The sequence below is a fragment of the Lygodium microphyllum genome, chromosome 20, assembly GCF_053477565.2.
Source record: "Lygodium microphyllum isolate KBCC chromosome 20, Lygodium_microphyllum_v1.1.10, whole genome shotgun sequence".
NCBI lineage: Eukaryota > Viridiplantae > Streptophyta > Polypodiopsida > Schizaeales > Lygodiaceae > Lygodium > Lygodium microphyllum.
Window position 1 is genome coordinate 105465101 of NC_141154.1, and position 13527 is coordinate 105478627.

The window sequence follows — 13527 nt, forward strand, 5'->3', positions numbered from 1 at the left end:
ACACATACCTATAGCGAAGGCCATGTAGGCTTCACAATAAGGATCTTTTTCTAAGGCTGTGTTCAGACAAGCAGCGGCACAGAGATATATCAAAGGGGCATGCTTTTGATGTGGCATCCCCCAAATGGCTAAGACTTCCCTCCTCTTTCCGCCAGACCTACCCTCTTTCTACCAAGCCCTTCCCCTTGGAAGAGCCTTGGCACTAAGAAAGAACCTCTCTTTACCTTCTTGTAGCACACTATGCCGCCGGCTTCATTGTTCATATAAAGAAGGCGAAAGGTTGGTCATGGTTTGTAGTGTTGGCGCTTTGATCTAAACCCAACCTAAGAGAAGCAAGAGGGGAGGCGAAACAAACTCTAGTTGTTAAGTTCATTGAGGGTGTGCAATGTCCCTACGAGAACACATGCTTATAAGAACATTCGAAACGAATCAAGTATATGAGTGTGTGTGTAAACTCCAGAGTTAGTATGTAAAAGGGACCCCCTTCTTGGAAATGTAGGAAAATAAAACCTTAGAGAATAACAATTACAAAGGTGTTTATTGTTTAATTGAACGTTTAGCTTAGGCAGCCATGGCATACGTGCTGAGAAGAAGACCATGATGAAATAGATGGAGAGAATGTCATGATCTCCCATGAGGTAGGAGTAGAGATGAATAGCAAGAAGAGGACTACTTTTACACATGCCACTATCCACCATGGAGAAGAGAGATCTCCATCAAGCCACTCATAAATTGGAACTCCATACTCCCCATGCAAACTGTTCCCCTTACATGTTTTCTATTGGGGAGAGAGAGAGAGAGAGAGAGAGAGAGAGAGAGAGAGAGAGAGAGAGAGAGAGAGAGAGAGAGAGAGAGAGAGAGAGAGAGAGAGAGAGAAGTTTATTATCGTCCATGAAAGGCCAAATTATGACCCATGGGACCTTTCCAGATATACAATGATTCTCCTCCCCCATGATAGGAAATGGTAGCTACGGTGAAAGAACGATCTATGCAGTGTGGGTCTCCCATAAGCGTAACATGCAGGTGATGAGAGCCCCTAACTTTGCTATAGGGGTAGTGGTTAGAAACTAGTGAAGTGGCCCCTTGTAAAGGGATATCAAAGTCAGCCCCCATATGTGTACATATGCTGGGCATGTCATAATCATGTGCTCCTCTGATTCTACAGTATGTAGTCCACACAGTTTGCATAACCTTGTCTCTCTTGCCTGTCCACTCCATGCACCTATCTCGATCAATAAAGTGTGTGATTGAGTTCGAAGTCGTGCAATACTCCGTCTAAATACCATTGAGAGTGGGTTGGCTATGTATGGCTGCGCGCATGCCTTTGCCTGCATGTAGGATTCCCAACATGAAGGATAGATATGCATACTGTAATAAGCAAGTTTTCCATTTGCTCCATTGCTTTGATTTTTTGCTCGATACGCTCGTAAGAGGTCTGATTGAAATGTGTCCATGCATATATCTTCGTATGCTATATCTAGATATCTATCCAGTCCCCACCCTTTAAACCATTTTCGCATATCCAACACCCATCTTGTTGAAAGCACTTTACTTTTCCATGTTTTCTGTAGGCATGTGCTAGCATCCCATGCCTGATTGGGGAGCCTACTGTTATCCATTTGACATACTCAGGTGGCATATCTTAGTACTTGGATCATAGCATGTACCTCAATTGGTTGACAACTAGTTTCCAAAAGCATAAGTACATATGGTGTGGTGCTTTTGATGCCCAAATGTCTACAAATAAAAGCTTTCTGCAGCTTCTCAATGTCATTGCATGCAGATGAGGAGATGCTCCCCCCCACACTTCCACTCCATATAATACCATATGTAAAACATATGCATAAAAAATCATACAATGTATTTTTTAACATTTAGTATTTGTACGACTACAATCGTTTTCAAAGTGATAATACTTGCTTTTCCCTGTCACTAATTACCGCTTCACACATGCATGTATCTTAATCCCCAAGTATTTGAAAGTAGATACTACCTCTATAGACTATCCCGCATAATGTACTTTTGGTGAGCTCTTTGATTGCTTGGTACACACAACCATTAGCTTTGTTTTTGTTATATTCACTGTCAAACCACTATCTTGATAAAACTATGCAAGAATCCCCATGAATTGTTGCATACATTTTCGTATATATGTAAAGAAGACCACATCATCTGCATAAAGCAAGAGCAAGATGGCAAACATACCAATATGCGGGCTTTTGGCTTTCTCTTCATTCATAGCCGTGAGAAATATTTCCTCTAGCTTATCAATGTATAAACCAAATAATGTAGGGGAGAGTAGGCAATCTTGTTTGACTCCCATATTACTCTCAAATGCTTATGACAGCACGTTGCAACCTCTGAGGCGGCACACCACTCATTGATATATTCTATAAATTCCCATGCATAGATAATTTGGGACCCCTAATTCTTGCATTCGTTGACATAAGTCAACCCTTGGTACGGTGTCAAAAGCCTTCTTAAAATCCACAAAACAACAATACAAGGTTGCTCCCTCAAGCCGACTCTCATCCATAAGTACACATAAAGTAACCAAATGGTCTATGGTATTATGACCAGGGTGAAAACCTGCTTGCCCATAAGCTCGTTTGTTATTACTTTCTGGCCATTTACTCAATTACATTTCCAAGATAGTACTGAATAGCTTTGCCATGGCTAATATGAATAAAAAAAGTGTTATGACCAATCATAGATTTTTTGTAAGAAAAGCTAATATAACCAATGGTACATTATAAACTCTCACGAAATTATGCCATAACTAAAGAGTGCTCAGCCTAATTTGATTAAGGTAATCTTAATGATTATACATGAAAGAAATCTTTCAAGAATTGAGCTAGCAATTTTTTTTCCTTTTTTTTTTGGAGAAAGGCTCGAAAGTTTTGAAAGATGCCCAAGGTTCGAACTCACGCAACCATGTACACACCCACATACTCAAACCTCTTGAGCTACAAGCTTGTTGGCAAAATATTTTATTTTTAACTAGTGAGATATTATTGTCTTTACTAGATCTAAGATATAATTACTTAAATGAATGTGAAGTCTACGCACTAGGGAGATTGTGTTCCAAGACTCCATCACAAGGGAGAGCTTCTAAAACCTAGGACAAATCTTTGAGATGGATCCTAGTTAAACTAGATGGGAAATAGGGGACTAAGGTTGAGAAAAGACCCAAGACCTTAGAAAGAATAGAGTTCCCAAGGAAGAGTTTAAACTCAATTGAGGATGGCTTCAAGAGAGAGGGAAAAGAAGAGAGAAAGATGAGAAATGGATTGTTGAGCTATCGCACAACAACTTCGTTTTGCCACTTCCTACTACGAAATGGCCTAGCATTTTGTGCGTGTGAAGCGCTAGTAAATGTTAAAGGCAAATATTTAAACTATAGTGCTCTTTCTTATTTACACTTGTCATTGTTCCTTACTTCCTTTTTTGGTTTGCTAGTTAATGTATGAACGTATTTGGGACAAGTATTACTAGATGTAACAAGTGTAGGCCCTAATATCAAACGCCTAAAACTTCATTCCTCTCTTACTTACAAAATAATAGAAATGTCTCGTCAACTTATCTTGCAAGCTCTCTTTAAACTAATTGTTGTTGCCTTTCCCTTAAGAACATGGTACGCAAAATCTGATACTGCTCGCTCAATTTCGAGATCTCAGTTTAGCCTTACATCAATACTTTTGGGGGACCTCTGCCGCTTATTTGGCTATACTGTTCATCGTTCTTGGTAATCGGAGAGAAGAGCTTAGATGTCTAGGCCCCACACCTAGACGGCTCGTGTATACTTGAGCTTAGAGACGGCGTCACGGCGCCGATATATTCTTCTTCTCCATTCGCTTCCAGTCTCAATGGTGGCGCTCAAGTAACGCCACGACCTTTATATAGGACAACACAAGAGTTTCACAGAAGTTTCCACCGGAGTAACAAATCTAACAGTTCTCATTTATCTCATAAGGGGTTTACCTTTGCCATGTCTGGGCGGTCTTCTGGAAGGAGCTTGATACAGTCAAATGCAATTTGAGTCATTTGCTTTAGTTGCAACATACTTACATCTGTGAGCCGTTTGTCCACCAACCTTTGTAAAGATTTTGCTTTCTCAAGATACCTAGCCTGCACAGTGAATACCAATTTGGGAAGTCTCAAAACGGGGGTTTTGAATTCTGCTCATTGAAGGAAGAATATTTGAACATTATCGTGACAGAATCTACAATGAGAGCTGTGTGATTAGAGAGGTGACCACTGATACAAGCAGCAGAAAGTAAAGCACAAAACGCTGTGCACAAGTACACCATGTACTATATATTGCCTACAATAGTATGTCGAAAGCAAACCCTCTGACTGACGATATCTGTATGGTCTGTGGCTGCATATCAGCTTGCCATCCCCCAACTACTATATTGGTCAAAAGTAATCCTACGCATGCTTGAATATGATAAACTGAATATATAACACCACCATCCCTGTATTAATTGATGCAAAAAGCTCATTGAACTCAGCTGATAAGGCACACGCATTCAGATGCTGTCGATTAAGGTCCTCCAGCTGATAGAATGCTGGAAAGAACGGTCCAAGAAGGTAAAGCATTGAGCACTGATGTCTCGAACTGTTCATGTTGTCTAAAGTGGCTCTTGCCTTATCGATAAAAAGAAAGTGAGCATAATTATGTAATGCTAGGGTAAGTGTATCACATATCCAGAATAAACTAGGAAAGCTTAGCCTGGGAGATCTGGCTATATTGCAGCGAGAAAGGAGCTAGAGGAGCAGAACAAATGTAAGTGACCAACCGTCTAATCTGATGCTGTAGTTTTTCAAGGGAAAACCACCTACAATAATACGGAAGCCCAAGAATACTAACTTCACTACTGAATTACTGACGAAAAGCAGTCACAATGACAGCAGGGTCATCAATCCTTGACAAGGAATACTTTATCGGAGCACCAGTGATCGTGGAGATTGATTGTTTAACTCTACTTGGGATGATTAGGAGCTGTTCTAATCCTGACATTGAGACACTACAGCACCTGTTTTGGGATGGATGTCAAGAAAGTACTACTTGGATGCAAGTTTTTGACAATGTCAAGGTGAATGAATGAAGTCAAATTAACTTTGGTAATTTTGGCACCAGAAATAGGGCCAAATATCTAGCGTGGCTGTTGGTGAGATTATTCTCACTTCGCTCAATCTAGGAAACCAAGGTAAATTTGGTCTGTGAAGGAAGAAGATCCCAGCAACGTGGCCTGAGATAGCACACAAAGTCTTTTGGTTCTGGGAAACCTCATGTAAGCTTTGTAAAATCACTAAGAATGATCTGGAGAAGATCACTAGAGCAATCAATAATTCCAGATAAGTAGAATCCCTTTCAATGTTTTGTAATGTCTAGGCACATCTTTATTCTTTAATACAATATTTTATTTTCACATGTAAACAGGGAGCCCAAGAAAGACAGATAAGCAATGGTTTCCCCCTCTTTTAAAGAAAAATTCAAGTCGAGGCAACAAAGGGTATAGACCACTGTCAAGGGTCTTGCAAAGACGGTGGTGGATGGGGACATGAGCTGGAGTGAGGGGTGAGTGGCAATAAAGGAGCCATTAGTGCCCTTTAAGGCATTCATTACATGAGCCTAAGGAGGCTGCCACGTGGCAAGTCTCCCCCATGCAAGCTTCCTCCTCCAAATGGCAGCACAATGAGGCAGAGCATGAGGGCAATCTAGCAAAGGTGGGGAAGAATGGGGAGGCTATGGAGTTGGATTACCTCTCTGCTGCCATGAAAGATGCAGTCAACATGGAGGACATAGAGAAGGGAGTACGAGGAGAGCTCAAGGCTCTCTTTGACATGAGAAAAAGGCAGATTCAGGATTGCTAAAAGGTGTTTAGGGCGCCTGTGGCTTTCCTCTAGCCACGTATCAAATGTAGATATGTCGATTTCAGCACAGTTGGAGTCTTCTTCTTCTTCATGGGAAGAATTCCCTCTGCAGACGACTTTGGACGGTGGTTCCTCTCAACATGCTCGTCACAGGAAACTCTGCAGCAATATTGCTTCATTGGCAAAGGCTTCTTCCTTGTACTTGTGGGATCTAAAAAGGAGAGGCTGCATGGTCCGAGCCCAGCAAGTAACCCCTTTGAGCGAATCATCAACTGTATTAAAGCTGTTGTCACTCTCTCCAAGAACTAATGGTAGAGTTAGAGCTCAGACTAGGAGGAGCCACATGACTAATGCCTATCACTGTCACTCTCCTCCACTTGCTATGGGGAGGACCTGGTTAAGCTCCCCACTCCATGCATGGGCAAGGTGACTGCTGAAATGGGTGGCCACCCTAATCTCCTGACCGTTCTTGGTTGAGGAGCTGGAGTTTGTGGTAAAAAAGATGGAGATTGGTAAGAACTCTAGACCTGACGGGCTGCCCATTGAATTCTTTTCACTTATGGGATGTCTATATGCAGGACATCTGTGATTGTGCTACCCATTTCAGAAAGGTCGGCTCACTTCTCCCTTGCACTAATCAGGGTGTTAAGGCCTCCAAGCAAAATGCCAATTCCCTACTGGATGTTTACAATCTCTTCTGCAGTGTTTCAGGCTCTGAGATTACTGTGCATAAGATAGAGATGCCTCCCCTCACAATCTCAGATGTTGATGATTAGATGCTAGAGTATGGCTACAAGATCATTAAGCCAAATCCAGTTTTCTGATGCCTTGGGTTTCTTGCTGGATTTGCCATCACTGAGAGGCAAAAGTTTGATTGGCTTAAAGCCAAAGTGTAAGCTAAGTTGAGGGCTTTTGGCTACCTCCCAGTTGGCCTCAGTGGCAGAAATGTCATTCTCAATGCAGTTATTAATCCGGCAGCAAGTTTTGTCACCATCGCATGCTCCTCCTCTAAGTCGTGTTGGGGCTCTCTAGAAAGGTTGGTCAAAGTTGTATGCATGGTGGGCGCTCTAGGATTGCTTCCCAACTGTATTGCACTCGATGTATCAATCTCATTGAACACTATGCAACACGAGATTGCACTCGATGTATCAATCTCGATTTTAAGCTTCAAGATTTTTCCATTAAGAAAGGGGATGATATAAAAGTCAAGTTATCGGCAGTTATTTGCAGAGTTTGCTACTATTGGCTCCCCAAAGTCTAGATCGTGATTAGGTCACATTCTTCTTGAACAAGTTGCCTGACAAATACATCCATTTTATCTAGCACATTATCTCACTATCTAGATTGCCGACCTTATATGAGTTTGGGTGCCAGTTCTTGCATTGCGCGAGGCTACATGATCAAGTCCACAAGAAGTCCTCTACACCCATTCATTCAGAGGGGCGAGGGTTGGTTGCTGCTTCTTTGGGAGGAAAAACCAATAGCGATGAGAACTCCCAAGATGCAAAGGTAAGCCAAAACAAGGGTGACACCACTTCCTTTGACCGAACCAAAGAAACATGACTTCATTGGCAACAAATTCCTAAGAAAAATAGATTTTGCACACATTGCCATAGGTTGGGCCATGTGGACGAGGAGTGTCGTATGAGGCCCAAGGTCTTTTACCTAGAAACCCGCAACAGACTACTGCGACTGCCTCCACTTCAGCTGGCTAGTCCAGTGGGGCTATGCCTTCCACCATCGCTCCATCTGCTCCATCTATCCCAATGGCTACTGGATATGTGGCATGTAGACAACCTTAGCAGCCTATATCTTTACTACCCCTAAAGGGTTAGCTGACTGGTTTACTAGTAGCTCACCTATTGCACTTTACACATCCATTCATAGGGCATTCACTGCACCTTCTAGGACCCCTTTTCTTGCCTCGCCGTACACGATGGTAGCCACACACTTAGCCTTTTCCTTTTTAGACTTCTGTTGCATACATACATGCTCATTGCATTGCACTTTTAGTTAACTTTGATTTTTTTATTTTCAGTTTTACTTTTTGTTTTTTGGAGCATCTTACTACTTATCTCTGTGTTTGCAGATTTTCATCTCTTTTATAGGGTTATGTATTTCAGTGTAGGGCTAACATGCAGGTTTGTACTAGTCCTTCTTGCACTGGAGATAGGACTTGCGTGCCGTTTCTTTCATGGTTGCATCTACTTGGAGTTTTGCTCTTTTACTTATATAGAGACTCCCCCTCCCGTGGCAAATCGTGTAGTATCTCTCTTGATGCTATCATGGTGGTGTCTTCTATTCTTACTCTTCTAGTAGGGATGCTTCATTATCTTCATCCGCATGGTTCCCAACACCACACGAAGATTGACATCATCAAGCTCCCTTCTTCGGCATTGACATCTAGGTTGGGAGGGGCTTCCTACCCTTCTTGGTATTCTATAGGTTTTGGCACTTGTTTTCAATATCAGCTCTTTTCCCCCTGTTGTACCTTCTCCTATGTATTGCATGATTTCATTATCTTTGTACTAGGGCGCTTGGGCAAGTGAACAATTTCTCCATGAGGGACACTATCCAAGTGGCACTTGTTGCATGAACATTCTTCGGCATGTAGTATACTATGCATCCCGTTGTGCAAAGCACCATTGTATAGATCCTAAGCTGTTTTCCCTAGCAGATTACACCACCATCCTTCTTCACATGATCCTTCATCACCTTTCCCTCGTCATTGATATCCTCGAGAGGTTAGGTAAGCTTGTATTGTTTTATGATGTGTTGGGTGTACCATCCCTACTCTTTTTTTCTAGGTCACTGTTACTTAATCAACTGCTACCCCTAACTTAACTTCTCACAAAAAAGAAACAAACATAAAAAAAGTTCAATGTGGTTTCATCAACCTTTGTAGGCCTTGGTAGACCATCAGATAGCTGACAAGAATCCTTTGTTTGATGCCTTGTCCTCTCCGGGGTGACTACTTGGACTCCCTTGATAAGATAGCCATCGCCTTTCTCCTCGTAGTAGGCCACTAGATAGCAGCTGACGTATACCCTTTGTCCGATGCCTTGGCCATTTTGGAATGGGACGCCTTGGGGTAAACATTGCAAGCCTTTCATGTGAAGAAAACTGCTAGGGTTTGCACTCAGGACACATAGAGTGTACGACCATGACAGAAACACAAAGAGACAAACATAGACACAAAGGACAAAACTCAAAACTCAAAACTCAAAACCCTAAACACAAAACTCAAAACCCTAAACACAAAACTCAAAACTCAAATACAAACAGAAGAAGGGAGAGAGAGAACACAACTTTGAAGTGAATGAATGCTATAAAGAAATGTAAGAGTATACAATGTGCTCAAGGGCAGAGCAATGTTGAAGTGTGACGTCCATTAGAGACCGATCCCAAGTCTGTGACCACCAGTCAGAGTATGAAGAGAGAGGAAACTGCAAAACGTTGACACAAGGGGCTGCTAGAGTTTGTGACAACTGCAGAGAGGTGAGATGACACTAGGTGGCTCCAAAAGGATGCAAACGCAGGCTATAGGATGTTACTTGATGTTGGAGATGTTGGCAATGGCAACTGGAGACCAAACGCTACTTGGGGAATGACGTCTGACAGTGGGTAATAGTTGGAAGAAGGCGCCAGGGCATTGGGAGGCTGGAGGGAGAGGTGGCAGCAATCGCGAGGGTTGGATAGCTACGTGGAGATAGATTGATGTTTGAAATTTGCATTGGAGAGTGTGAAACCTGCACATACGGAATAAGACTGAATGGGAGCAACCTGTCTATTTATAGATGTGGAAGGGCGCTCCAAAAATTAGGGTTTTCACTAAACTCTCTCGAATTGCTCCTTGTTTTAGGGTTTCCACTGAACTCTCTTGAACCACTGTCCCTTTTAGGGTTTTTACTCTAAAAGAGCATTTTCTAGTATGTTTTGGGACTGTTTAAGAGGCTAATCACCAAATAATGTATATTTTAGCTCAACACCTCCTCTCAGGCCCAAAATTGAGCCAAAAGGTTAGGCCAATCACTGTGATGTTTATTGACCCCAAGGCATCCCAGCCCAAAGCAGCCAGGGCATCGGACAAAGGGTCCACGTCGGTTGCCCAGTGGCCTACCAAGACTACAGAGGCAATGCCACGGAAATCCAAGTAGTCACCCCAGAGAGGATAGGGTATTGGACAAAGGGTGCACGTCGGCTACCCAATGGCCTACCAAGCCCTACAAAGACAGATGAAACCACATGGAACTTTTTTTTTTTTTTGAATAAGTGAGGTAAATTTGATGGGATGCGGCCGACTAAGTAATAGTGACCCAAAAGACAGGAGTAGAAAGTGTTAAGAAGATTGCTAGGGTTTGCACTGAGGACACACAGAGTGTACGACCACGACAGAAACACAAAGACACAGACACACACAGGCACAGAGGGCAAAAATCAAACACAAACAGAAGAAGGGAGAGAGAGAATACAACTCTGAAGTGAATGAATGCTGTAAATGAATGTAAGAGTGTACAGTGTGCTCAAGGGTAGAGCAATGTCAGAGTGTGACGTCCACCAAAGACGGATCCCAAGTCTGTGACCACCAGTCGGAGCGTAGAAGTGCTGAATAGTGAATGGCAGCAGGCTGGTCACCAAAACGCAGCAGTTTGGAGGCTGGAAACTGGTAAATGCAGCAGTGTACCACTAATCGGGGGACTAGAAACTGTGCATAGTCTGCTGTAAACAGCAGGCTGAAATAGTGTCTGAGAGTGTCAGGGCCTGCAATGCTGAAAACGCAGGCCGACTGACCCTGGAGATGATGGACAGCAGGCTGAACAGCAGTCTGGGATAGTTTGGAGCAGTCACCAACAGCTGAGAGCTGTCGCCTACAGCAATGGACAGGCTGAAGATGATGTGGCTGCAGTCGATGACAGCTGGAGAGCAGATGGAGGCGTGGAAACTGGGCGCCAACAACAGCAGAGGGTGTGTGGGCTGGTGTAACTTGCAAACAAGGATGATGGATGAATGGGGGCAGTCTGTCTATTTATAGATGTGGAAGGGCGCCCCAAAAATTAAGGTTTCCACTAAACTTTCTCGAACCACTCCCCGTTTTAGGGTTTTATTCTAAAAGAGCATTTTTAGTGTGTTTTGGGGCTGTTTAAGAGGCTAATAAGCAAGTAATGCATATTTTAGCTCAACAAGAAGGATACACCCAACACATCACAAAACAGTACAAGCTAACACATCCACTCAGGGATGTTGATGACGAAGAAAAAACACGTAATGAGGCATCCATGTGATGAAGGAGGATGGTGGTGTGGTAACAATAGCCGCCGCTGGAAACAACTTAGATCCACTCAAGTGGTGCTCTACACAATGAGATGCAAAGTATGCTACATGCTGAAGAATGCTCATGTAGCAAGTGCCACTTCAACAATGTTCCTCATGGAAAAATTGTTCACTTGCCCAAGCGCCCTAGTACAAAGGTGATGAAATCATGCAATGCAAAGGGTAAAGTACAACAGGTAGGGAAAAGCTGATGTCGAAGATAAAGTATTAAAGCCTGTAGAATACCAAGAAGGGTAGGAGCCCCCTCTCAACTTGGATGTAGATGCCGAAGAAGGAAGAGAAGCCTGTTGGTGGTCTTTGGATGGTGCTGAGAACCATAAGGAATGAAAGAAGAGGAAGTGAATGAAGTGGATGAAGCACCCCACTAGAAGAGTAAGGTAGAAGTCACTGCCATAATAACATCGAGAGAGATGCTGCACTATCCGCCTTGGGAGGGGAAACCGCCATGCTGGAAGAAGAGTAAGCACTTCTAGGGTAATGAAACCATGAAAGGAACGGTGCACATCCCCACGTCTCTAGCCCAAGTCGACCAAAGCAATCTCTAAGTTAGCCTTACATTGAAAGACAAAACCCTGCAAAAGAGATGAAAAATATGTAAACACAGAGGTTAGTGGTGAGATGCTCCAAAGTAAAACATAACATAAAGAAAATCTAACTCAAAATAAATGCAATGAATGTGCATGTGTGTGAGTAAATGTAGCGGAAGTCAAAAGAATGGAAAAGCTAAGGACAAGCAATCCTATGGGCCCGAGTCCAAGAGTGTAAAAAATGAATGCTAGACTGACCTAGGGTATCCGAAAGGACCTAGAGACATGCTAGTTTAAGAAGGTGGCTACCATCGCGTACGTCCAGTATAGCAGGGCTCTACCAAGGAAACATCTGACGAGGTGGGGAGGAAGGTGAGATAGATGCATTAAGTGCAACGGGATCGGAACCTGCAGACCAATCAACCAGTCCCTAAGGAGTAGTGAAAGAGATGGGCTGCTGAGGCTGTACTCGAGCCACATGTTTAGCAGCAATGGTGGGTGCTAAAGGAGCAGATGAAGTAGAAGCGGAAGGCGTAGCTCCACTGGACTATGTAGTCGCACTGGTTTGCAGAGGCTTTTAAGGTGGAAGAGCTTGTGCCTTGGAGCGACACTCCTCGTCCACATGGCCTACTCTCTGGCAGTGCGTGCAAAACCGGTTTTTCTTAGGGAGTTGCTGCCAGATAGATCTAGATTCTTTGGTTCCATCGGAGAAAGAGGAGTCACCCTTTGATTGGCTTGCCTTCACATCTTGTGAGTTCTTGCCACTGGTGGTTTTCCCTCCCGAAAAAGAGGCAACCAACTCCCTCTGCTCTAAATAAGACTATGATGAGTATTTCTTGTAGACTTGATTATGCAGCCTCGCTTAAAGCAAAAAGTGACACTTGAACTCGTAGAAAGGTTGGCAATCGAGATTGAAAGATGATGTGTTGAATGAAATTGAGTACTTTTCGAGTAACTTATTCAAGAAGAATGTAACCTGATCGTCATCTGACTTTGGAGAGCCAGTAGTGGCGAACTCGACAAGTAACCGCCTATATTCAGCCAGCTTGACTTTCAGATCATCCCCTTCCTTAATAGAGAACTCTTGAAGCTCAAAGTCAAGATTGATGCACCAAGTACGGTGATAAGCCACATAGCAGTCGAGAGTGTGAAGACGCACCGACGCACCATAAGCGGAGGATGGAAACCCCTACATATGAGTGGTCATGAGAGATGTGAAGTTGGGGATAGTGAGGGGAATGCCCATCACAGTCGACCCAAGAGTTATGGGTGTGCCCATTTGCTGAAAGGTGAGAGGCACTGTGTTAAAGGGTGGCATTCCACCTAATGAAGTACCATGGTGCAAAGAGGTAGAGAATGGGGTGGAGAAGAAAAAAGTGCTAGGAGTGGAGATGGAAGATTCAACCCCTAGGGTGTGTGATACAGATGTGGAGTGTAATCCAAGGTTTTGGAAAGATGATGAGAGATGATCAAGGTGTGATATAGAAGAGGGTGGGATGGGAGGGAAGTGAGAAGTGTGTGTGATATGCTCAAATGAAACAAAAGCTGTAGATGTACCTGAATTCCGTCTGCTTCATGAGCCCCCTCTATTGAAGTTCACATATGGAAAGCCATCCGGATCCTGTACCTCAAAAAAAGAAACAAGCGAGGGTTTTGATTTGTGCAACACAAAAGAATTGTACAAAACTGACATTGGACTTGGCTGAGATGATGAAGATGGATCGCTAGATGTTCTGAATGCCATATGTCCTCCATGATCGGAAAGGTTGCCAGCCTCACCAACCGGTCC

At 43.3% G+C, this 13527-nt stretch overlaps 1 protein-coding gene across 5 annotated transcripts in view; it reads right to left on the reverse strand.

The window, feature by feature from the left end:
* Window positions 1-3433: 3433 nt before the first annotated feature.
* Window positions 3434-13527, reverse strand: part of LOC148019216 (putative serine/threonine-protein kinase PBL22) — a 236778-nt gene continuing 226684 nt past the window's right edge. For 2 of the 5 annotated variants that reach the window (XR_015687550.1, XM_087660769.1), the window contains 2 exons: window positions 3982-4128; window positions 3434-3893 (listed from right to left, as the gene is read on the reverse strand). Coding sequence is in view for 4 of the 5 variants with exons in the window: in XM_087660769.1 (XP_087516895.1) it covers window positions 3864-3893; window positions 3982-4128 (177 nt within the window). In the remaining variant the exon portion in view is untranslated. The remainder of the gene's footprint in view (window positions 3894-3981; window positions 4129-13527) is intronic. The other 3 variants (XM_087660766.1, XM_087660767.1, XM_087660768.1) reach the window with 2 other exon arrangements.